Source organism: Diceros bicornis, chromosome 2 (assembly GCF_020826845.1).
Source record: "Diceros bicornis minor isolate mBicDic1 chromosome 2, mDicBic1.mat.cur, whole genome shotgun sequence".
In the NCBI taxonomy this organism is placed as follows: Eukaryota; Metazoa; Chordata; class Mammalia; order Perissodactyla; family Rhinocerotidae; genus Diceros; species Diceros bicornis.
The window spans coordinates 10206583-10233333 of NC_080741.1; the positions used below are offsets into that span (position 1 = coordinate 10206583).

A 26751-nucleotide genomic window follows, 5' to 3' on the forward strand; every position below is an offset into this window, starting at 1 on the left:
AACAGCACAGCCGTAGAGATGGAGACAGAATTTTCCATTTGTCTTTTGCTTTCATTATTCTTGTTAAAAGCAAAAACAATTGGTTCAGAATTTAAATGCTTCTCTTGTGACTACCAGTTATATAAAGCCAAACAGAGAGGGCCGCCCTGGCTTAGCGGTTAAGTGCGCCGCTCTGCTACTGGTGACCCCGTTCGGATCCCGGGCGCGCACCGACTCACCGCTTCTCTGGCCATGCTGAGGCTGCGTCCCACATACAGAAACTAGAAGGATGTACAACTATAACATACAACTATCTACTGGGGCTTTGGGGGAAAAAAGGAGGAGGATTGGCAATAGATGTTAGCTCAGAGCCGGTCTTCCTCAGCAAAAAGAGGAGAATTAGTATGGATGTTAGCTCAGGGCTGATCTTCCTCACACACACACAAAAAAGACATCAAACTGAGAGAGAGTCATATATGAAATTCTTTCCTGCTTCTTAATTTGAAAAAACTCTCTGTGAAATCATTTTACGTCAAACCAGAGCTATCAATCTCTACCACATTGGTAGGCTTTGGTTGGAAAGGAAAAAATCTCGCATGTGAGCTAGGTTATGGTTCGGGTGTTGGCTTTTTGAACTTAGAAAAGGTTGCTGATGTAAGGTGATCTGTTTTGTTATTAATCTACAATTCACTAGTTATGCAGCTTAAGGAGGCTTGCTTGAAACAACAAGATCATAACTCAAGATATCAGGATGATTGCTTGCAGGTTTGTCCAATATGAAAGATAATGAATTCGTGGAATGAATCAGTTAAGGCAGTAAGAGTCGATGATGAAACCACACTCGGGAGTTTGAAAAGAGACGAGGCTGCTTTAAGAGAGAAACAGGAAGTTGTAACTAGAAGCCATCTGAATGCTAAGCCAGGGCAGAATGCTGGTGAAGTAGCAACTTAAGTGGCAGTGTTTATTCTGAAATCCTCAGGCAGCCAGACTGTCGTGGGCAAACGTTGATAAAATAGCCCTTATCCGGGTTTTTATCTAAGGAATCTTGAGAAGACTGGAGAATGGAGAGAGAGCAAAGGCTCGTGTCAGAGAAGGATGAGTATCAGTTTCAGCATCAGGGAGCGGTGGAGCTGCTTGTCTTTAATTTTTTGCTCATCCTTACCATTTTGACAATCTGGTTATTTAAAAATCATCGATTTCGCTTCTTGCATGAAACTGGAGGAGCGATGGTGTACGGTGAGTGCGGAAATTGTAGAATTGATGTGAAACTTGTTGCTTGGGCGTAATTAGAGACTTGTGCTCAGATGGCAAAGTACCGAAACTGGAGAAAATGTGCTGATTGAAGTGTCATTAGCTTGATGAAAGGTGCTGCAGCATAATGAATGCTCGTCTCTCTCCAGATGAACTGCCGAAATTTGCCTTGTCACAGAGTAAATGTCACAGCCATGTTCTCACGCGGCACATAATGCGAGTCTGTTGACAGATGCTGGTCCATTGTCATGTGGGGAGTGGAAGCAGGGTAGCTGTTTGTTTCTGTAGTGATAGATATGGGGAAGTGATGGCTGTGCAGGCACAAAGAGCACCTTCTTTCACAGGAGGGACTGATGAGCATTATAAAGTTCTAGAAATAACATCTCTTAAAAATGTATGGAGCAAATCCTCTTACATAGACTAGTTTCAAGAAGAAAACTTGCAGAAACGTACCCCACCCCTCCTGTTAGAATAATTGCGTCCAAATCTATTTTAATTATATGAAATAATTATATTATTTTCTTCTAATATACAAGAGCTTCTTTATGCAGTAATTTTCATTTCTTAGCCTGATTTCAGATTTTCTAATTTATAATTATTGTCATTATCAGTATTATTTGTCATGTATCTTTTTTGGGGGGAAGGGAGCCCAAGGTGTGGAAAAGCATTTGTTTAACATCTTAAACTCCCGAAGTATTGCTCTTTCTGTGCAGTTTACCATGTCATCCCTTTCAGAAAGTTTAATAAAATGTGACAGAGATTATCTAGTCTGTACTCTCATCTTTTAAAGTAAAATGCAAGACACCAGTAGTTTTAAAACTGATCTTATTGACGAAATAGTTCGCTTTACCACTCTTATCTCAGCTTGATAATGGATAGAAACTTTGAACACAATGGGAACAGGTGAGGCATTTCTATAATTCATAGCAAAAGATATAGTTATATTTCCCTTCCCTCATTTTGGAAGTCCTGAAGCCTTTTATATCCCCAAGTATCAGGGAACAGGATCAATGCACGTTTTATATGCTAACCATATGATGTCCTGATGTTAACAACATACAGTCGTGATTTGAGACCATTAGAAATCCTATGCCTTAGCTGGATCCCACTGTGAGATACTTGAGCTGGGAGGCGGAAGTTTCAGGCTAAGCAGTGTAATTTCTTTCAGGAGACTGTGCTGATCCACTTAGAGCACAGAATTAAATTCCTTTGTATTGAGAGTCTTAAAGTACAGGACAGAACTCTTATTTGAGGTGAAAAACCTCGCAATCAGGTTAAAGAGAAATAGGTAAGCAGAAAGGAAGTGATGCTGTCGGCTGTAAAGCCCTAGGCTCCAGTCATTCACCCTTCCCCATCATCAGTAGACCTGGATCTTTCTCTTGAGTTGGTTAATAAATAATCAATGAGGATATGGGATGTAACCTGAGAAGCCAGAAGCTGTAATTCTTGGTGTTAAAAAGGGCTACATATGGTTTAGCTAAACAACAGAGATTTAAAAATTACAAACTGTTTTGTAATGACTGTTCTGACTTCCCTTGTTCTCCCTACTTCCTCCCAGACCCACAAACTTTTTTAAAGGGAAAGATTTCTTCACAGCCCTGAATTTGATTGAACTATGACTCATTTGCCAATTTCAGCTTATCTGTGATGGAGTCATTGTTATGTAAAACTTGATTAAATTTTGGTCACCTTTTAAAATTGAAATATACTTTATACTCACAACACACAAGTGTAATTTTTACTTTTGCACCTGAAAAATTCCGGGTTACTTTTAATCCTCAAAAACTCCATGAAACTTTTAAATTGTGGTTGAAGTCATAAAATATTAGCACGTTGCACAAGAGTTGAGATGGAATTTCTCTGAATTGCTATTCTTAAGGCAATTTAGCCTATAAGATGGGATTATGTTGAGCTGTGTAATTTCTGTCTTTCATGAATTTTTTATGCAAAAGTTATTAGAAGCAAGTTCTGAAATGGTGCAATGTAAAAAGATTATAAAAATTATGAAGACATGCATATATATGTATAACTATTCTGTTACTCGAATTTTGAGTGTCTTTGAGTTATCATCTTGCACTATATAAGTCAATGAAAAGCTTTTATTTTAGTGTTGTTTAATTATTTTGTTGACATAGGATTATAATTATTGGAACTTAAGGGGATCTTAGAGGTTATCTTCTTCAGCCACCTCATTATTCAGGGGAAGAAACTGAATCTCAAAGAAGTGGAGTAACTTCCCCAAAACGGAAAAGCGACTCATGGCAGAGTCCATGTGCTTTTACTTATCCACCTGTCTAATAAGGTTCATGTGCATCTTAAAAGATTTCTCACTGATAATCTCTGAAAATAGTCCGTATGGTGACTTCTCGTATTTCTTCTCGTATTTCTTCTTCAGGGATGATTGAAATGTTATACCTGAAATGTTTATTAGGGACTTTCTGTCAGTGATGTAATAAAATAGTCTGAAACTATAGCAGAGTAACAAGATGGGACATTCTAATAAACACTTTTTGTGTGTGTGTGAGGAAGATCAGCCCTGAGCTAACATCCAAGCCAATCCTCCTCTTTTTTGCTGAGGAAGACTGGCCCTGGGCTAACATCCGTGCCCATCTTCCTCCACTTTATATGGGACGCCGCCACAGCATGGCCTGGCAAGCGGTGCATTGGTGTGTGCCGGGGATCCGAACCCGGGCCGCCAGCAGCGGAACGTGCGCACTTAACTGCTACGCCAGGGGTCGGCCCCCTTAATAAACACTTTTAAATGATAAGGGAAAAGGAGATGCCAAGTGAATTAATTGCCTAGTTATAAATGAATTTGGAATTCATAGATTGAGAGCTTTAGAGATCATAAGTCCAATATCCTCATTTCACAGGTGAGGAAACAAAGGGAGAGATGGAGGTCATGTAATTAATTAGTTAGCTGCCGAGCTGGGATTCAACCTCCATCTCTACTAAGAGATATCGAAGATATTTTAAAATAAGTAAATTCTTTCAATAATTGTGCTGTGGAGAGGATGTGTCTGGGAGATCCAGACGCATCCTCAAACTGTTTATGCTTTTAGGATTAGTCAGATAGATTCTATTTTCCAGAAAGTCCAAAAGAGTGAAATTATAAAGTAGGACTACATAAACCCCTTTGTCATCAGAGGATGGAACCCATGGTTTTTGCTGGAGCCCTACCAGGGGCATGGTGATAATCAATGGAAAGAAAAGAAACAAAACTATGTTTAAAATGAAAACCTTTAAAAGTCTCTTTTTTTAAAGGAGATGCACATTTGAGAACAAACTGTACCTCAGACATCTCTATTCTATAGACAAATATATTTGTAATAAAACGTTGTCTAAGATTTCATGGTCCATGCTTACCAATGAATTTGGCTGACAGTCTCCTACTGGACTGACTACTGCTCTTGCTCTCAACTATTTGTGTAATGTGTCACTTTCACTGTAGCAAGAACCATAAATATTTTTCTGAAGCGCCGAATTTCCTGTAATACCTCAGCCCAGTCTGCCATCTGCCTTTCCGCTGGTATTCCATTCATGTGTGTCAAATGTCCTTTAGAAGACACAATAGATGCTGATGCATTTTATCATTATACCAGGGAATCTAATTAAAAAACTCAAGGGAGCAGGGACTTAGGAAATAAGCAATTAAAGAAAAATGAGGGGAAAAGTGATCAAATAGAACATATAACTGCTCTTTTATAGTTATTGTTAGATACAATCTCCCAGTTGCTAACCTTAAAACATCATATGAAGGGTCATAGAGCCCAAGAAAAATAATGTGTGGTGTTTGGTTTGACTCTGTGTTCACTGGCGATGAGTTTGATACTCCAAATACAAATAATCCACTGTACGAAAAATAACTTTTCTCTTGGTATTAAGGGTCCTAGGATGCTTTTAAAAATTAGTGGCAGCATTATGAGAATATTTTTGCTTCGCCAGGAACAGTAATGGGTAATTGTGTCTCATGACAGTCTATGGGTCTCATTATTTCAAAATTGAAGGATTAGAATCCATTACTCGTTTAAAATATAAGCCATGGTGATAGTCATTTAAATTGGACTAAAAGCTTAAATGACTATTAATGGTCAAAATATTGATTGACAGCAGCTGGTGCACTTAGTGCTGCTCACTTGGGGCTCTGTATCCCTTGCTCATTGTTTATAAAAGAAAAATTGCTCCTTGTTCCCTGATAGCATTAAGAATTCGATTACATATCACTGGGGGCTCCCATACTTTATAGGACATTCATAATGCCATGCATTTGAGGGTTGGGATCTGAGTTTAGGGACAGAACAATCTAAACCTCTTAGAATTCTACCTTTGATTTGATGGCCTTACAATAGAAGAGACAGTCTCTGAATGCTTGTGAAATTTTGCTCACTGTTTAGTGGGCAGAAGAGAAATGTCAAGCCACGAAGCTCAGATTTTGAATTCATTAAACTATATCCTATTAAACTATGTCTGATCATCTATGAGTAAACTTGGCAGTTTAATAGGGTCAATTTAGTTCACTCAACAGCATGTTTTTCAAGATTTAAAGAAAGTATAGTTACATGGTGAATCACCAAGGTTTAAAAGCTATGTTTCTTGAAAAATCATAAGGCTTTAATTTCATCCTAGCACAGCTCGGAGGTTCCTCAGGATGAAATTGGGCTGTTGGACGTGGTGTGGCTCCACCCTGCCGTGTTGCTCTGCTTGGTCCAGCCCCGCCTTCCTGACTGGCAGGCCCACAGGAGATGTTTACTACCGCTTCACACCCGACGCCTGCCTGGAAGGCCCTTCGGAGGGTTTTTACTTATTCAAACGTGGCATGTTTTGTGGAGAAAGCATTGGATGCTCTCTTGGGGATTTGGGATTTTAAATCTTGATGATTTTCTTTTTCTTCAGCAGCTAGATGTATTACGTTGGGCAAGTGACTTAACCTCTGGCTTTTCTTTTTCATCTGTAAAATGAGGAAGAAATGAAATAGATGTCGCTAAGCTCCCTTCCAGCTGCAAAAGTCCTTCAGAATTCAGGCCAAGACTGACTTCAGCCGTCAGGCGGCTCTCAGCCACTCTAAGCTAAACCAGCAGCTTTCTCCCCAGAACCCTACCTACCGGCTTCTAACGTATCCAGGCCTTTCTCCCAGACAGGATTTGTTAGTAATTCCACCCCTCTTAGTTCTTCCAGTCCTGCTCCCATTTTGTAATGGTGCTCAGTCAATCCTATTGAATTCCTGTCAGAAAAGTGAGGAGAGCGAGTTACACCACCAGAACAGTGAGGGCTGGCTGGATTCAGGGGTTTGTGGACGCACGTCCTATGAAAATCAGAGTAGCTCTGGTTTAATTTCAAGGGATCTGCAGGAAAGGTAATTAGGGTTAAGAGCCCAGTGAACTAAACTTGCTCTCCCTTTTGGTGTAAAAAGGTTGATTTCAGAGCTCAGGGCAAGGTTTTCCATGCTGTAAAGCATTAGCTGGACGGTGAAGAAGGCTGACAGGAAAAAAAATTGATTCATTTGAAACGTGGTGTTGGAGGAGAGCTCCACGGATACCCTGACTGCCAGAAGATGAACAAGTGAGTCCCAGAGCAAATTAAGCCTGAACTATAGCTGGAGGCAAAAATGATAAAACTGAGGCTCTCCCACTTTGGGCGCATCATGAGAAGGCAGGATTCTTTGGAAAAGACAATAATGCTGGGAAAATAGAAAGCAGCAGGAAAAGAGGAAGACCAAATATGAGATGGATTGACTCCAAAAGGAAGCTGTAGGCATGAGTCCACAGGAGCTGAGGAGGGCTATTGAGGACAGGACACTGTGGACATCACTCATTCACAGGGTTGCCAGGAGTCGGAGCCAACTGGACGGCATGTAACAAGACAAAGTGTTAGCCAAAGAAAAAGTGGAAGAATCAAAGGCATATTGCTCTCTGTAGGTTTTTAAAAGTTGATTTTAAGAGAATAACCTCCTATGTATTCTGCTGTGCTTCTGAATCCCTGAGGAGCTGTAGAGGAAAACCTTAGAGCAAACTATAGGCCTCACAGGGTCCCTCTCAGGGTTCTGAAGGCTAATGTGGGTGCACATCAAGAAAACAATTTTGGGGGGCCGGCCCCATGGCTTAGCGGTTAAGTGCACGCGCTCGGCTACTGGCGGCCCGGGTTTGGATCCCGGGAGCGCACCGGCGCACCGCTTGTCCGGCCATGCTGAGGCCGCGTCCCACATACAGCAACTAGAAGGATGTGCAACTGTGACATACATCACTCTAGTGGGGCCTTGGGGAGAAAAAGGCGAAAAAAAAAAGGAGGAGGATTGGCAATAGATGTTAGCTCAGAGCCGGTCTTCCTCAGCAAAAAGAGGAGGATTAGCATGGATGTTAGCTCAGGGCTGATCTTCCTCACACACACACAAAAAAAACAGAAAATGAATTTGATTCAAACTAGTTATGGAGATGTTATATCTAGTCTAAACTGAATTAAAATTATATGGTTAGGGAAGTGGAGATATGAATAACATTTGTTAAACATAGATTATGTCAAACTAACGTATAATAAAAATAGCTAACACAAATAGCATTTATGATATGAACTATGCTGTCATAAGTATTTTACATATATTAACTCATTTAATCCTCACGGCTACCATTTTTTAGATGGGGAAACTGAAGATCCAAAAAATTACGTAACTTACCCAAGGTCCCATGTCTGCTAAATGCCATGGCTGGGAGACAAACCTTGGCAGTTTGGCTCCATGCAGCCACCGGGTATCACAAACCTGAGCGTGTTTATGTGTGCATGTGTGTTGGGGGGAGGTGTTATCATTTTCACGTTACAAATGAAGAAACTGACAGTTAGAGACATAAAGTAATTTGCTGGTAATGAAGAGGGCTGAGCTTCAGACCCAGGACCATAAAAACCCGTGTTCTTTCACCTATATTACACATTTAGCCCTAAACGTGTTGCTGTTATTTAATAAATGTCTACTCTGTGCCAGGTGATGGTGCCTTAGGACGTTTACAGAAGAAACATAGAGATTGAGATATCTAACTATCTGCGTTTTGCTAATCCACATCCATGCAAAACAGGCGTGATGCTCTTCAGTTTGCATATAAGGACACAGAAACTCAGAAAATTTACAACTTGGCCAAGGCTGTGCAGAATAATCGGCAAGAACACCATTTTTGAAAGCCACAGTGGTCCTCTCCTCACATTCGTGATGTGCTCTTGCTCTTGACATGTAACTCTCGCATGAAGTTGAGGAGTGGGGAAAGGTTGGGGAGGCGCGGCAGGTAGTTAAGTTTTTCTTTTACCTTGAAGCTTCAGAAATGTTATACTGTCCATTGCAAAAAGCCCAGCATGGGAAAGACAGTGGAAGCAATATTGTGCAAGTGCATCCATGCCAAGTAGCTGCGTTGAGGGCGATGAGGCCGACCTGCAAACGCCTGCCCCAGCATCAGGAAAGCATTGTTGCAGATCCACAGTTATTCTGGTTTTAATTGCCTGTGGTTGCCAGCAAGGGTGTGGAAGGTACTGTACATAGTTTGAGAAGGGGCAGTGCCCTATTCATGTGGATCATGCAAAATAGGCTTTCATCATATGTTAGTTTAATTGAATTGTATTTTTGGAAGAGACTGAAGGTAGAATCATTAGTTACACCTCTGGGTTTTCCAAGGTCTTTGAAACCCATGTACATGAGCCTGAGAAGGCGTGGATTTTGATGGAGTTCCGCAACTGGCATGGTGCTCACACGGGTGGGAACTATTGTCTTATAGGACAGTGCTTCTCACCCCAGCGGCATCAGTCTCACCTGAGAACTTGTTAGAAATGCAAATATGTGGGTCTCAACCCAGGCCTACTGAGTCAGAAACACAGGGTAGGGTCCAGCCATCTGCATTTTAATAAACCTTCCAGAAGCTTCTGATGTACTAAAGTTTGAGAACCACTTCACCTGGAAAATAAAATTGAACATGCAGTTCTTAGTTTCATCTCTATTTTCTCCCATCTTTTCTCTTTCTCACTCCATTTTCTCCTGTGATGAAGAGGGGGTTTAGGAGACAATCTCTATTTGTTGGAAAGTCCCTCCCTCTTTTACTATTTACAATAGTTTGTAGTGTTTCCACCTCTGGTTTGAGAAAACATAGACTGTTTTGTGTAAACATAAAGTAAGAAATCATTTTGTTTTAGTCAGTGTGTATCTAGTTAGAGATCTCTATCTCTATATTTCTTCTGTAAACTTCTTAAGATGATTGCAAGGAAGGGTGTTAGCTGTGTAGAAGTTGGTGGCTGAGATAATTTCTGGAGAAAAGTTATCTATAATACTATGATAGGAATCCCAGAGTCTTGTGAAATGTGTGTGTTGTGTGTGTGGATGTGTGTGTGTGTTTTTGTGTATATTGTGTGTGCTCTGTCTGCATGGGTGTGTGTTTGTGTGTGTGTTCATATGTGTGTTTGTGTGCATGTTGTCGGGTATGCACCAAGGATGGGGGCAAACATTGGTCACACCACCGTGGTGGAAGATCTGATGGCTGGGACTTTCTGTCGTTTCCCATGTGACTCTATCCTGTGAGAAGATAGACACTTTGAACGAGGCATCCCAAGGTGGAACAGCTTCATGGACCACTTTCCACCTTGGAATATCCTTGCTGGCGAGTGTTCTGAAACCCCCGTGGGACTCTTTTCTTCACCAAAGCAAGTTGATAGCGAGCTAGCACAAAGCAATAAATTGTGTCACTTTTTAGCAGCACCCACACTTTCCTTTAGTTCTTTGAATTTAGAAGGGTGGTGGGAGGGCAGAGAAAGAACAAAAGCCCTAAATAACCAGAAGGCATTGTATATTTTTACTCTCGTTTCTATCCCTGACTAATCTCAGGGTAAAACTAAACTGGGGGGTAAACGTTAGGAAACGCATTTAGCATTTGAAATTCAAATCCATATCATCTCTATAAATCAGTGTTCTGACAGACTTCAATAAAATGGAGGAGGTAGATAAATATCAAGTAAAAAGTTAACCATTGTGGAGACACCACTTAAAGTCTAATATTTGTGAATACTATCCACAGACAGTTAAATGACGTCCATCGACTTGGCTTCCTTAGAATATTTGTCACACCCTTTCTTTCTTCATTCCCGCATTTGAATCGTATTTTTTATATCTGAGTGACTAAAATAATATTGCCGGTTTCCTGCCTTAAAGAATCTCTCAATGTAAAAAATCAATGGTAAAGAACACTTTTTGGTAATAATGATGAAGAATACTCTTCACTGGGCTTTATTTTATTCCTGTTATCTTGAAATTCCTCTACTCAGATGCTTTCGCTAAATTCTTCCTCACGTACATGCGCATATAAACTAATTCTGACGTTAACTTCCTCTCCATGTCATCATCGTATCTCAATTCTCTTTTCTCCCTTCAGATAATGTCTCCACATGCAGCTTTCTCTGCTCCGAAACAGAGCAAATCTGCTTCGCACAAAGAGCTCACTCAGTTCTTCCGCAGGACCTTCTTGCCAACCATCCCTCCCTCTTGAACACTCTCTGTTCCTCAGCTGTTCTGGGGCCCTTGATCTCAGCTGCCCTAGTTGGCTGTCCCAAATTGCTTCATGTGCCTGATTGGCACAGTGCTCACCGATTTCTGTATGCTTCTCCCTAGAAAGTCCATGCCGTCTTCTCTACCTGGCAGACTTCTATGCATCCTTAAGAACCTCCTCTGTGAAGCCTTTCCTAACACTTTTGGGGGGTGGAGTTAGTTGTTCTCTCCTTTAGGGTTCCTTAGGACTGTGTACATTCAGTTGTTAAAAGAAAGTAAAAACATCTGTATCTCTTAGGATGCAATCAGCTGCTAGTAACAGAAACCATGACTGAAACAGACTTAAACAATAAGGACATTTATTATCTCCCGTAATTAGAAGCCCAGAGCAGTCTTCAGGGCTGGTTGATTCAGCAGGCTGCTATTGTCATTAAGGACCCAGGGTCTTTCCTTTTCTCTGTTCTGCTCTTCTCCTGGCTGACTTCAGCCTCAGGCTGGCAGCAAGGTGGGTGTGGCACATGCTGGTGTCCTCAGCGAGCCCAGCCATATCCTGAGGAAGAAGAGAGCTCATCTCTCCTCTGTCTCTCTCTTAGGCTGTCAGGACTCTTCTAAGAAGCGCCCTGGCCAGCTTCTCATCACTTTTTATTCAGCAGAATAGAGTTGATACATGCCATCCTAGCACCAGTCATCACAAGTGGAATGGGAACACCCTTGGAATTGAGAGTGAGGTCAACTTATCCTGAGCACATGGCTGTGTGGGGAGGGGTAGATGTCTGAACAAATTGGGGCTTTGCTGGGAAGAAGAGGGCATGGATGCAGGGTTGGCAATCAACAGTGTCTGATACACTTATCAAATTGAATATAATATTATATAGCTTAAGGATTTATCTTCTTGTTTTAGTAAGGGGCAGTGCCCCATTTACCTAGGTTATTCTTAGTAGCTGCTCAATGCATAGAGAGTGAAAGAACTACTACACAATCTTCATGTATTAACTGCATTTGCTTAGTCTCCTAAATTCTCTCCAGTATCACGTGGCATCTAAATATGTACCTGTGTAATAGTCTGATTAGGTACATGTGTACAACTGGGCTTGTTGCACTGTGTGACTCCAAAGACACCACTTCTACAGAAACAGAATCTGAAGGGACCCTGCTGGAGTGTGCCATGCAGGGTGGCAGTGTAGGCACGCACTCATAGGTGTGCACATAGCCAAAAGGATTTTAACACTCTGTGTTTTAAAAACCATTCTGTAATCTGTTTCGTTATATATAAATTTAATTATTATTATATATATATGTAAATCCCTATTCATATTCCTCTAAGAAAAGCCCCTTTAGGAAAATGCTCTGGCATCATGTAGAATGAATGTCAGTAAGATGCAGGGGAATTGGCTATGAAACGCAAGCCTAATATAAGAAGAACTGAGGAAACACTTGTACTTTATTCTTACTGGAAATCAGGACCACAGGATTGGGCAGGAAGAAAAGGGCTGGTAGGATTAAAATACTTTAATATTTTAGGGCCAGGACCGTATTTTATTCATTTTTATAACTCCCACAAGTCCTAGCAATGTCTTGTGTGTCTGTGGCATGAAAGCAGAATGAGGGAGAAGGGAGTGCAGTTTTCTCATATTTTCGTTGTGGAGAATGAAGTGAGAGCCAGTCCAGGAAGACAAGTCTCGTATATCTAAATGCCTCTGATCTGGAGTGCTCGTGAGGCTAGCCTCTTGCCTTCCTCCCTCCCTCCTTTCTTCTCCCACAAACATCACCGTGTTAACTGCATGGTGGGCATCTGCTATGAAGTTCTACTGAGAGCTCTTCAAGGACAGGAAGATCACAGCATTTGGTGTGATGTTCCCTACATGTGACATTTTAAAATGTTGGTCACTGACTGACTACATTAACTCAGAAGATACTTTCTTCTTGACCCCAAGGGGGTTTGTGGATTCGGAGAAAGTCGAGTTACAATTCTGCCTAAAGTGTTTGGCCTTTCCAGAGGAAAAGAGATGAAGAATAGCACAGAGTCTTTGCCCTAAGCAGTCTCGCCGTCTAGTGGGGAAGACAAAGCCAAGGTCTGCAAAGCAATGCTGCATAATATAAGTCTTTATAAAATTGGGCAATAAAGTGTATGGTTCAAACTGTGGGTGCTGTAGGAACTCAAAGATGAGGAACTCCATGAGCACAGGCTGCATCAGAGCACCGCCCCCCACAGGTGGGACTTGAGGTGGACTTTGTAGGATGATGAGTGCTTTAGGGATGAGGCCTATTGTCCAAGATCCATCCCAGGGCTTCTAGGCGGTTGGAGAGGTCAGGGTTCATGAGAGAGCAGGTCCACACTGCTGCTGCCCTGGATGCCCAGATGCCCAGCCTTGTAAGGACAGGGGATGCATCTGGTCTAGAGTTTCGGCCTGGAGAAGGTGACGCCACCAGCTGCCCAGGGGGCAAAGCTCAGTGGAGTGCCCTGGTTGTGAGGATACAACCTGGGACCAGGGCTGTGTCCATCTGTGCTGGGTGGTGTTGCTTTGCTGGGGCAGGCTAGCTCCTTTTCTCCTGGGCAGGTAGGGTCCTGGTTCACGGCTTACTAATGAGAGTGGTGGTTTGTGTCCATAAGCTGTGGCAGCCAGTCTCCTCTTTCCTGCTTCTGTGCACAAGTGGTTAGTGCTTTCTCTATCCTGTGTCTTTGCGTGGGTATAAAAACAACCTCCTTTCATTAGCATTTTCTTCCTGCCAGCAATCCTACTTTGTCACCGGCTCTCATACGATAATGTGCTGGAGTGTGTTAACGCAACACTCCGTATTTGTGTCAGCATGTGGCTAAAGCACTGAGTGGGTGTTTGGCTGTTAAAGTATTATGAGGTTCTGTGGGTAGGGGCCTGGCCTCTGAAAAATGAGGATTTTCCAGTTGCTGCTACTGCAGTGGGTCACACAAATGGGTGCGTGCGTTCGTTAACCGAGTGTGCTGTGAGGCTGTGGTTTCCCTGCTGGCCCTTACACGCCCCCATGACGATGATTCCGCTCAACCTTTGGGGTTGGAGAGAAGTGGGGCCACAGCCTTTTGTCTAATCTGTTAATTTGGGTCCTCTGAGAAGCAGACCCTGGGAAGAGATTAGTTATGCAAAAGATTTATTGGGGAAACTCCTCTGGGGGAAAATGGGGAGGGAGCCTGCAGATGCTGGGTCAGCTGTCAGACCCCGGTGCAGCCCCAACTCCTGTGGAGAGTGGGATGGAAGGAGGGCTGGGTAGGAGAAACTGTAGGCTGTGGTGCAATTCTAAGATAGGTTTGGCAAGGCTGATGGTGGCTCTTTGAGCCATGATGGCCCTTCAGAGGAGCCTCATCTCCCTTTCTTAGTCTCCCTGCTGTGCTCAGTCATTGGCTGGCCTCAGCACGAATGCGGTCACGGATCCCAGAGCACAGGAGCAGAGACCGTCAGTCAACTACACTCCTTGCCGAGGGAGATGAGAGGCGCATTTTCATGGCCATTACATCTGGTCACTTCTGGCGGCAAGCAGCTTATTCCATTTACTCCAGAGTGCCTCTTCTCGAAGGCTGAGACCAGAGCAAGTGCAGAGGGCCAGGCAGGGCCATTTAAGGTTTGAGGCCTTGTATGAATTTAATCACAGGGCCCCAGATACTAGGCACTCATTATTATGACCAATAGTTGTTTTCCCTGCTTTGGAAAAAACAGCGGACACTTCATGTTTACTTTTTATTACTGCATTGAAAGCATACTGCAAAAATAAATGGCTTACCTTCTGGGAATTTTGAATGATATTAATACAGGTTCTTTCTGTTCAGGCCCCATTCTTTATCTACCACTTAAGTAGAAAGCAGAGGTCATAGTATCCCTCACGGTACCTGCCGAGTAACTTTTAGAAAATGAATCCTTCCTAGGCAGAGAGTGTTGGAAAGTGATGGTCTTACACAGCCCCCCTAAACCACCCAGCGTGTGGATGATGTGTCTTCCCTTCCCTTTCCTGACTAGTTTTATGATATTGACACTGCATGGGGAAGGTGCCCACTGCTCGGTGGCGGATTGAGCGCTCATGGTGGTTCCATACCCATCATTTATTTTCTCTTGCTCACAAAGGTTAGGATACAGCATTTCTCACTGCTACGGAGGAGTGGGCCAGATGCTGAAGTAGGAATAAGTAATATAAAAATATCCTTGCAAGAAATCTGTTCTCCTTCTCACCTCTTCCTCTAATTAGTTCTCCATGTTGTTGCTAAAGCGATAGTTCTTATATGAAAACCTGATTGTTTTACTCTCCTGCCTAAAATCTTTCAATAGTTCTACATTACCTTTGAGTTAAAAATACAAACTTCTTAGCATGACAGAGGAGCCTTTTTATGACTCAGTCCCTGCCTATGGTCTGCAGTCTAGAGTCCTCTCTCTTTCTATCTCTGTCTCTGTCTTTATCTCTGTCTCTCTCTCTCTCATTTGTTCTGCTCTTACACCACTACTGACTCCCTAAATCCACCAGATTTCTTAAATCCCTCTATGTTTATACATTATATTAGGTTATCCTAGTGACTGTTAGCACAGAAACACTAACATGTCAGTGACCACACAATGGAGGTTAACTTTTCATGCACATAACAATGCAGGTATTTCTGGTTGGTGGATGGTTTTCCCCCAGCAGGTGTCTCAGGGACCCAGGCTTCTTCAGTCTGGTGACTCTGTCTCTCTATAGGACTTTTGTTTCCTCCCCCTCCGTCTCACAGATGGGGAAAGAGAAGGGAGAAAACTCGCTTACTTTTTCGATGCTGTGGCCCAGAAGTGGCACAAATCACTTTTGCTTATATTCCCTTGGTGAGAACCCAACCAGAAGCAAGACAGCCAGGAAACACAATTCCCGGCCGATCAGCCACTTTCCGACAGCTATCCTACACATTGGAGAATGTAAATCCTGGGGAACTGGTAGCTGTCTCTGCTGTCACTCACATGCTGCCACCCACGTGTGCAGCCTGGAGCCCAATTCATTCCCTGATTCAGCTCATCTGGACAAATCTTATATGACCTTTTAAGATTCATCTAAAGCTTTGCATCATTCGAAGGCTTTGGAGTGTCTCCTCTGTACTCATATAACACAGAGTGCTTACCAGCTGTCATAGCACATGTCACATTGAATTATAATTGTTTGTTTATGGGTCTTCATTTTACAAACTTGAGCTCCTGTAGGACTGGGACTGTGTTTTTATTTTAAATCTATAAATGCCTGGCACAAAATATGCACCCAACAAATATTTTATTAAATAAATGAAAAGCTATTAGAGGACTGGATTCATAAGAGAGTGGTAAAACCTCCAACATTTGCTGTTTTAAAGAGTAAATTGTGGATTTATCTTAAAACACATATATCAATCCTAATTTTGAACTGAGGAATGTGTAGACTTCTGAAGTTTCTTTGCTATTTGTTAATAAATCTAATATTAAGAAAGTTCACAGTTATCAGATTACCATGAGCATTCTAACGGAGTTTGTAAACTTAAAAGTCAAGGATTGTTAGTTGGGTTCAACTCTTCACTAAAAGGAATGTTATATCATTAGGATGCATTTGGCTACAGGTAAGCAGAAACTTGATTCAAAATCGGTTGAAAAATTAGAGAATGTGTTATGTCACGTAGCAAAAAGTCTAGAATTAGGGTTGTTCCAGGATAGGTTGATCTGGTGACTCAGTGAAGTCATCCAAGGCCTGGATTCTGTCTGTGTCTTCTTCCTACCATCCTCAGTATATTGACTATGTCCTTGGACTGGATCCGCTCAAAGTCTCAAGATAGTGCCAGCAAAAAATGGAGAAACATGTTGCCTTGGTCACATACTGAGAGAGAGCACAAGAACACCTCTCCCGCAAGCATGGTACAGAAATGCTTCCTGCGTCTGATGGGGCTGTCTTAGCTGTGTGCGGATCTGTGGACCAGAAACTTTCTCCAGGGGAATCCCATCTCCAGACTGATTAGATCACCCAGTATCTGTCATAGAGCAGAGGTTTTTTGAAGCACTTGGATGGGTAGAAGAGGTGGGTAGCTCTTCTCTCCAAAATTTTTGGGTCTATTAGGAAGGGAAAAAGGGGAATATATGCTGGATATTCAAGCAATAGTGTCCACCGAAAATATTTAACAAGACAATCTATTGGACTGGTATCTGTGGAAGAGTGAACAATTTTCTAAACCAGGCGATGACCCAACCCTTTCTCCTGCCACTCCTACAAGTTCCAAATCATATATTTAAAGCGTCTGATAGTGAACATTTTAGTTTGCCTTCCTCCAGTGCAATTATTTATTCTTTATTTTAGGCCTCATAATGGGATTAATCTTACGATATGCTACGGCACCAACTGATATTGAGAGTGGGACTGTGTATGACTGTGGGAAACTGGCCTTCAGTCCATCAACTCTGCTGATTAATATCACTGACCAAGTTTATGAATACAAATACAAGAGAGAGATAAGCCAGCACAACATCAATCCTCATCAAGGCAATGCTATACTTGAAAAGGTAAGGATTCTATCTGGTCATATATTTTTGTTTTCCACTATAAATAATCGCATCGTATATGAATCACCATATGTAATGCATTGACACACCTGTATACAGTAGTCACCCCTTATCTGCAGTTTTACTTTCTATAGTTTCAGTTACCCATAGTCAGAAAATATTAAAAAGAAAATTCCAGAAATAAACAATTCATAAGTTTTAAATTTTGCGCCGTTCTGAGTAGCATGATGAAATCTCATGCTGTTCCGCTCCATCCTGCTGGGAAAGTAAATCATCCCTTTGTCCAGTGTATCCACACTGTATACGCTACCCGCCCATTGGTCACTTGGTAGCCGTCTCGGTTATCAGATCAACTGTCACAGTATCGCAGTGCTTGTGTTCAAGTAACCCTCATTTTACTTAATAATGGCTCCCAAAACGCAAGAGTAGTGATTCTGGCAATTCAGACACGCCAAAGAGAAGCTGTAAAGTGCTTCCTTTAAGTTCAAGGGTAAAAGTTCTCTCCTTAAGGAAAGAAAAAAAAATCATATGCTGGAGTTGCTAAGATCTACAGTAAGAATAAATCTTCTGTTCATGAAATTGTGAAGAAGGGAAAAGAAATTTGTGCTAGTTTTGCTGTCACACCTCCAACTGCAAAAGTTATGGCCACAGTGTTTGATAAGTGCTTAGGTAAGATGGAAAAGGCATAAAATTTGTGGCTGGAAGACATGAACAGAAACTTCCGATTGACAGCAACGTGTTGTGACAGAAAGCATTGAGCCTATATGAAGACTTCAGCAAGGGATCCCCTGAAATGAGTGACATGAGCCATTTACTGCAAGTAGGTGATGGTTACACAGATTCAGGAATAGGTTTGGACTGAAAGAGAGAGATCACATTCACATAACTTTTATTACAGTATATTGTTATAATTGTTACATTTTATTATTAGTTATTTTTGCTGATTTCTTACTGTGTCTAATTTATAACTTAAACTTTACCATAGGTATGTATGCATAGGAAAAAATCATAGTGTATATATAAGGTTTGGTACTATCTATGGTTTCAGAAATCCACTAGGCGTCTTGGAACGTATCCTCCATGGATAAGGGGACTACGGTGTGTCCTTTTACGACACCACACTGTTGGAGAGATTTAGTTGACTAAGGGGTTAACACCTTGATATACTCTTATTGTAAGCTCAGTTGTCTGTATTTTCTCCTAGATGTTGGAAAAGAATGGTTTTTAGTATAATTATTTTGAAAGCCAGAATTACCTTAGGTAAAAAGATAATAATTCAGCTGACAATGCCTTTCACGATACTTGATTCAAGTTTTCACACGTGAGTTTTAAGTGTCATTGTATACATTGCCAGCTGGCTACTGAGTTCAAGTCTCCCTTAAGTAAAAAGGAAAATGGAAGGGAATGAAAAAATTGGCACTTGCAAACCTCTATCTAGGATAACTGGCTCTTGGCTGCTAGCACAGAACACTGGCCCCTTGGCTGCTTATAAATGTACTGACACACAGTCACTCTCAAGAGATCTTGACTCCATCAGTTTAGTTGGGGAATTTTAGGTAAAAAAATAAAAATTGTGAAGTGATTCAGCTTTTAAAAATGGTTTTCTTATTGCAAATTTGTGAACTGCTTCAGATATTGGAAGGAAAACTTCCTTCTACTCTCAGGGCTCTGGGTCAGAAAACAGGTGAGGTTCCCTTTTGTGGTGCCTTGTGGGTTCTGGATCAGTCTTTGGAATAAGTGAATTCACGATTGATGATACAAGTATGTGCTAAGAAACAGGATCTCATGAGACTTCCAGATCCTTGTGAGTCAGAGCTGAGAACTTTCTTGATATTATGATAGTGCGTTTTATCACTTTTATCCCATATGGACTTAGTTTTCTTTAATATATACATTATTTTTTTTTCCATTTTGAGAGATTTGGGGCAGGAGGGGAGACACTTGGTCTGCCATTTATCCTCATTCAAGATGGGTAATTTTTGGAGTTCCTTTATTTTTTCCACATTATCTTCTGCTAGCACATTTCTAGATTAACTTCCTCCTAGCACTTGGTGAGGGCTCAGGAACAGCAAACGAATTATATTCGCCTAAATCAGACTTAGTTAGGAAAGTGAATTGAAGCACACAAAAAACAAATTAAATAATGTATTTCTGAAATAAATAGGAGCAACTTCTAGATCTTCTGCTGTTTTGGATGATCTCTTCTACGTGATTCTTTCTGTTTGCGTGGATAATAGAAAATTATCTTGAAATAAATAATTTTTTAATGACCTTATTAGCAGCATAGGATTTTAATTAAAACACACTCTTCAGTTTTACCTTTGCTTAGTACCTGGACATAGATTAAGTATTTCCCTCCTCACTCTCTTACCTATTTTTTTTTTTTTTTTGTGAGGAAGACCAGCCCTGAGCTAACAACCCATGCCAATCCTCCTCTTTTTCACTGAGGAAGACTGGCCCTGCGCTAACATCTGTACCTATCTTCCCCTACTTTATATGGGACACCGCCACAGCATGGCTTAACAAGTGGTGCATGGGTGCACGCCTGGGATCCGAACCGGCAAACCCTGGGCCACTGAAGCAGAGCGTGTGCACTTAAGCGCTTGTGCCACTAGTCCGGCCCCTCTGTTACCTATTTTTATCTGCATTTCTAAGCAGCACTATTTCTCCAAATGGGTTGACCCCCAAAGATGCTGAAATTATCTCTCTCACTACAGTAATTTTGTTCTCTAACAGGATTTCTAACAAACACATGATGAGAAATTTCATTACTGTATTATTGACGTAGTGACTCCTTTATCAGCAGCCAAACTCCAGAGTTTGATGTTGAAAAATTAAGGCAAGAGATGAAGAAAATGTCTAAGTTATTAGGGCCTTCTTGGTTTTTTTGTTGGGTGGATTACGTGTTCTGCACATAAAGTGTTTAATTGACCTTGAGTGGCTAAGGGATTTTCTAGATTAATTCTAAATCATGTAACTCCTTGAGTCACGATTAGCATTTGTTCCTTCAAGCAGCCAAAATTGGCAATAGGCAACTCAGTACCCAGAGTAAATCGTCCCCTCCTTGCTGGTGGAAAAAGGGGCATCCACTGGTACTCCATATTAGACGACTTTAAGTGGAAAGGATCTAGTTCATAAATGGCCAGAATATATCTTAATGCACATTTGTTGCTTATGTGTCAATTTGGGGGACCCTAGTTGGTCTGCAAAAATGAAAAACCGATAGTCTGTCTTCCTTACTGAGAATTCTTCACTGCATGCAACTATTTATATCAATAGATCAATCTGTGTCAGAGGCAAAAGGATTTCAAAAAAGGGTCCATTCACTGGAAGGCTTGTAGGGAGGCTTATATGGAGCAATGGGAAAAGAATTCAGCGTATGATCTGCCATACGCTCTTAGTAAGTTCCTTGAACTGCATAATCTCCAACTTTCTTATTTGTGAAGTGGGGAGATTAGAACTATTTTGTAGAATTATTTTAATGTATAAATGAGATGATGTATGTAAAGTGCTTGGTGACCACAAGGCCCTTTACATTGCACTGCGATCACTGCCTCTTCTACTACCACTGCCACGCCTAATACCACCGCCAAGGCCATCGCCACTGCACTACCTCTAACACCAGTGCTACCATTGCTGCTACTAGATAATGTTTGAATGCTTAATATATGCCAGGGATTAATGAAATGTGTGTTTGTTTGTTTCATTTATTTAACATGCGTTGGGGAGACAAAACCAATGTATAATATGTGCCTGTATATAATTCAGTTCTAAATTGTATCATATGCGTTATAAGGACTATAAAACTTTACAGATTAGTGGTCGCAGATACTTGAGCTTGTTAGGAGGGCTTCCTTGAGAGGGGCTTTGTAGGGTGGATATGGTTTGGATAGGCAGTAGGTATTCAGTTCAGAAATGTCACTGGGCAGGATGGATTGGAGGGCGAGGCTGCAGGGTGTGGTTATCTGGGTAAGAGGGAAAGACGGCTTCGTGGAGGCTTTGGATCAACAGAACCTGCTTGATTTATAGAAACAGCGTCAAGAGAAGAATCTAAGATTTCAAGGTTTCAGGCCTGACTGGGAGAATGAGAGTCCCAGGAAAGAAGTAAAGGAGGGAAAGAAGATTTGAGGAAGAGGATGGGTGAAAATGACCCTGGATCTGCAAATAGAGATCATCTAATTTAGAGCAAGACAGAGACTTGACCTCATTAAGTTAAACCCTGTCATTTTATAGATGAGTAAAACAACAACTTAAGCACTAAGATTGATTTAAGTCAGTAGTTCCCAACCTTGTCTGCACTTTGGAGTCACATGAAGCTTCAAAAAATCCTGATGCTTGTGTTGCTACCCTGGAGTTTGTGATTTTACTGGTCTAGGGTGTGGCCTGAGCTTTGGGACTTTTAGAAAATCACTGGGTGGTTCTACTGGGCAGACAAGTCTAGGAACCACTGATTTAAGTCTATGTTGTGTTCAGGTGAATATGGTGAGGAGAGAAATGCCCCTTTTATGCTTCTTCCCCTCACCCCACTGCTGCAGGGCCCCTTTTACACACACAGCAATTTTCTTGCTTCAAGACCTCTATTCATGTCACTCTTTTTTCCGAAAATGGCCTTACTCCTGCTCTTCGGATGTCAGGCTCCTTCTTATCCCTAGAAGCTTGGCTTGACATACCGTCTCTTCAGAGAGGACTTGCCCCTGTGATTTTCTCACACTGTGTCTTCTCTTTCTCTCCTTCTTTTGTTTCAAAGTACTTAGCACTGTTTGAGATTATATATGTATTTTCTTGCATATTAATTATCATTCTTACATTGTTTATTGTCCACTGGACAGGAAACTTCACAAAGGCAGGGACTATGCCTTTTTTATTGACCAATGTATCCTCAAAGCCTAGCACAGTGCCTGATACATAATTGCTGCTGAATACATAGTCTGTGAATGAATGAATGAACAGAGGAAAGAGTCTGAGAGCTTGGCAGTGGATATACAGCTAGAATATTTGGAAATTATCATCTTGGAGTTGGTAGAATTGTAGTGTCATGGATGCTTAATGCTTGAAGAAACTAAGATATTATCTCATCTTAGTTGTGTACATACACATAATAAATTCATATCTGGAGAAATTATATGATGGGTCCAGGGTGCCACTACTGCCCAGAGGCGAAAGTGGGACACATAGCACTTTACACTGCATCCTGAGTGGTTTATTGTCCACACTACTGGACAGGATCCCAAGTGGACAGGCTCCTGTGGACAGAGAAGGGCAGGGTGCCTCGGGCTGAGGTTTGGGGAATCTCACAGTGAGACAAGTAGGAGGAGATGAGGACCAGTGCTGGAAAGAGAAGAGGATGGTCAGAGTACAGGAAGAGGTCCAGCACAGCAGAGTCACAGAAGCAGAGGATGGTCAGAACTACAGGAAGAGGTCCAGAATGGTAGAGTCATGAAAGCCAGCAGTATAGCCCCACTGCGTCATTTTTCTTTGTGGTACAGATTAAAGGGAGTATTGGCCTTTGTTTCTGAAAGTTACAGGATGAAGAAATGAGTTTTATTCTCAGTTAGAAGAATATAGTTTAGAGGCTTAGATGAAATTCTTGACTTCAGGATTTGGAGAGGCTAGAATGAATTCCTGTGCTATGTAATCGCCTTTTGGAAGATTTGTAAGAGCCTATGTACTTCTGGGATGGTTAGGCACTGATGTGCTTGGAAACAGCACTGGGCTTGATGGCTCCTTGAGTTCCTTCCAGTAAGAAGGTATAAAACTGGAAAATATGAGAGCTGTTGACATTTATATAAGCAGCAGTGTTCTGTGCTTTTACGTCGTGTGTAAACATAAAAATTTTAAGAAATACCATATGCCACGCTTATTTTGTTCATGCTCAATACAGATAAAAGTGTAGAAGAGAAAAAAATATTTTCACTTAAATATTGGTGAAAACAGTATTTTTCTATACATTTTGAGCAGCTGATGATCTCAAAACAACCTTCTGAGAGAATAAAACTAGATTGTGTTGCTTTCTATCTGTCTAGTCAATGTTTCCAATTGTTCTGTGAATCCAAGGTATCCTTAACTGGTTTTAACTTAGTGGGGCCTATATTCTATTACACAATGGCTTTACAAACACTAATTTGTTATGTAATATTTAGGAATACCAAATATCTACTAAGCATTTCTGAATTTCATATCAAAGACGTTTAAAACTTGCTTGGGAAGAGCAGAAAGAACTATTGCCATCATTTGTTCATTCATTCATTCTTTCAGTACAAATGAACTGAGTGAGTCCCATTGGTTTCAGTTCTGAAATAAGGAATGGTCTCAAAGAGTTTATGAGTAAACCAGGGGAAAACACAGCATACGAATAAATGGATAAATACACTACAAGGCAGGTACCAAAGGAGTGGGCCAAGGGCCACAGGCACTCAGAAGGTGACAATGTTATTTCCTGTTAGGGTCATGGGAAAGATTCCAAAGAAAGATAGTTTGTTGATTCTGCTGGTGGTGATGTGTGTGATGTGTGCTGTTGGGAGAGGCATTCCAAGCGGAGGGAAAAGCGTGATGTGGAAGTGGAAAAAAGGATAGAGAATATTCCAAGAAAGAAAAACATTTCCGATTTTTTGAAATATGGAAGAGCAGTGAAACACAGGGCTATAAATAAGTGCAGAGCTTGATTACAGGAGCCCCTGAATGCCAGGTTGAGTAATCCCCACTCTGAAGTCAGTGGAAGAGTATAATGTTGCCAAAAGCAAATGGCTGGTTAGGCTGCCATGTACAGGGTAGGAAGTGGAAGCAAGGAGACAGATGAGGCCTCAGTTTGGATGGCAACCAAGGGGCAGATGGAAGAGAAGGAAGGAAGGAAGATGTTGTGGAGTTTGGACCAACTGGGCACAAGGAGGAAGACAGAACAGCTTACTCTGCTCCCCTGGTCTTGTGCGCTCACAGAGGGTGGTGGGGCAGAAATGGGGAAGTTAGAGGTTAGAGGAAGGAGCCGGTTTGTAAGGGAAAATCACAAGTATAGCTTAAAAGTGATGAATGAATGATTCAATTTATTTCGTTATTAATTTATTTATCATTGATTTAACATATATATGTTTACCATATTGAGCTGGAAAGGTCAGCAGGCCATTTGGTTGGAAAAGTCTTGCAGAACCAGTAAATTTTCAAAATGTTGTAAAGACAGTTAAATTTATACTTCCTATCATTCATAAATCAGTTGACTGTCATGTAAAAAGTCAAAGGAAACTACCCAGTGAAAATTTTGCCGAGTCTTCACTTCCCGCATGACAAGTGACACTATCATTTGGTAAGGGAAGTTATTTTGGAGTAAGTTACACTGCTGAGTAATCTGTCCTGTCTATTGTTTCAGTAAAGAGAATTGTCAGACTGCAAATAGGTCACGCTGAAGCTATTATCAATTGTGTTGATAATACTGTGTATTTAGAGATATTTTAAGGAAGCCCTTACAGCACAACTAATCATATGATTTTTAAAAACAATTTTGTATTTGCAGCTTTAAAACATCAGCGTCTTAATTTTTTTTCTGACTGTCCGACTTTTTCTAATAGTGATTTTGACTTTTTGTGGTTCAGAGTCTTAATTCTCATATATTTTTTATGAACTGTTTTTGTTCTTTCCAATCTTTCCATTTGCTTGATTATTCTGGCTGCAGAGGCCGGGGCACAAAGCTCTTCTGGTAACAGGAACAGTGGACCAGAAAGAGTCATTGGACCACGAGATAAATATGTGCAGTTAACGCTGGGACACTTTGGGGGAGGATAAAGAAAAGACAGGAAAGAAATCTCCTCTACAACTGTTCTAGGTACACTGAGAGAAGTAAGCATCAGATAAATCAGCACTTGGGGTTTGGAGAAACATTTGTAGGATACTATCAATTATTCTTCCATTCTACAGAGAACAGGGCTTTGTGACTGATGTTTCTCTATCGTGACAGGTTTTGGCTCTTACCACATGCGATGGTCCTGGGGAATCTCAAGTTTGGCAGTGAATGGGATGAGGCTGTTTAGATAGACTCAGCTACTTACATCCTAAACCTTAGTTAAGAGATCTGTTGTTAATAAAGAAGCTTAACATTTTTTATTTGTTTTAGCTATTTTCTTCCACCTTTGTTCAACATTTCTTTGCAGAAAGTTGGCCTGAGAAATGATTTCTAAAATGTCTCAAGACTCTAAGTATTTCTTTTTTTTTTTTTGCTGTGAAGGTATTTTTTATTTTATTTTTTTCTAGTTTTATTGAGATATAATTGACATATAAGACTGTATTAATTTGAGGTGTACAACATAATGATTTGATATATGTATATACATAACAAAATGATTGCCACCATAAATTTGGTTAACATCCATCACCTCACATAGTTACAAATTTTTTTTCTTGTGAAGGCCGGCCCCGTGACGTAGTGGTTAAGTGCACGCACTCCGCTGCTGGCGGCCCGGGTTTGGATCCCAGGCGCGCACCCACGCACTGCTTGTCAGGCCACGCTGTGGAGGCGTCCCACATAATGTGGAGGAAGATAGGCACGGATGTTAGCCCAGGGCCAGTCTTCCTCGGCAAAAAGAGGAGGATTGGCATGGATGTTAGCTCAGGGCTGATCTTCCTCACAAAAAAAAAAAAGATCTACTCTCTTAACAACTTTCAAATATACAATATAGTTCTATCAACCATAGACACCATGCTGTACATTACATCCCCAGGACTTATTTATCTTATAACTGGAAGTTTGTACCTTTTGATCACCTCAACCATTTCCCCCACCCCTCACCCCTCATCTCTGGCAACCACCAATCTGCTCTGTTTCCATGAGTTCTGTTTTTTTAGATTCAACGTTAAGTGAGATCATAAAGTATTTGTCTTTCTCTGTCTTATTTCACTTAGTGTAATGTCCTCAAGGTCCATCCATGTTGTCACAAACGACAACATTTCCTTCTTTTTTATAGCTAAATAATATTCCATTATGTGTATACACAGTGCAATATTATTTAGCTTTAAACATATACATATATATACAGTACATACATATATGTATATAAGTTTCCTTTATTCATATCTTGGCTATTGTAAATAATGCTGTAATGAACATGTGAGTGGAGATATCTCTTCAAGATCCTAATTTCAATTCCTTCGGAAATATAACCAGAAGTGGAATTGCTGGATCACATGGTAGTTCTATTTTTAATTTTTTGAGGAACCTCCATACTGTTTTCCATAGAGGCTGCACCATCTTACATTCCCCCCAACAGTACAGAAGTGTTCCCTTTTCTCCACATCCTTGCCAACACTTGTCATCTCTTGTCTTTTTGATAATAGCCATTCTAACAGGTGTGAGGTGACATCTTGTGGTTTTGATTTGCATTTCCCTGATGATTAGTTCCATTTGGTTTTAACCTAGTCATTAAACAACACAGATTTTCTTCATTCATTTAGTCATTCGACAGATATTTATTTATTGGGGGCTCATCATATGCCAGGCACTTGTTTTAGGTGTTGCAAGTATAGCAGTGACCAAATCGAAGT

The 26751-nt window shown here is 41.1% G+C and overlaps 1 protein-coding gene across 1 annotated transcript in view; it reads left to right on the forward strand.

Annotated features, from left to right (window-relative positions):
• The first annotated feature begins 908 nt into the window (after nt 1-908).
• Nucleotides 909-26751, forward strand: part of SLC9A9 (solute carrier family 9 member A9) — a 527923-nt gene continuing 502080 nt past the window's right edge. The window contains exons 1-2 of the mRNA XM_058551402.1: nt 909-1215; nt 17027-17229. Coding sequence (XP_058407385.1) covers nt 1041-1215; nt 17027-17229 — 378 coding nt within the window. The 5' untranslated portion in view covers nt 909-1040. The remainder of the gene's footprint in view (nt 1216-17026; nt 17230-26751) is intronic.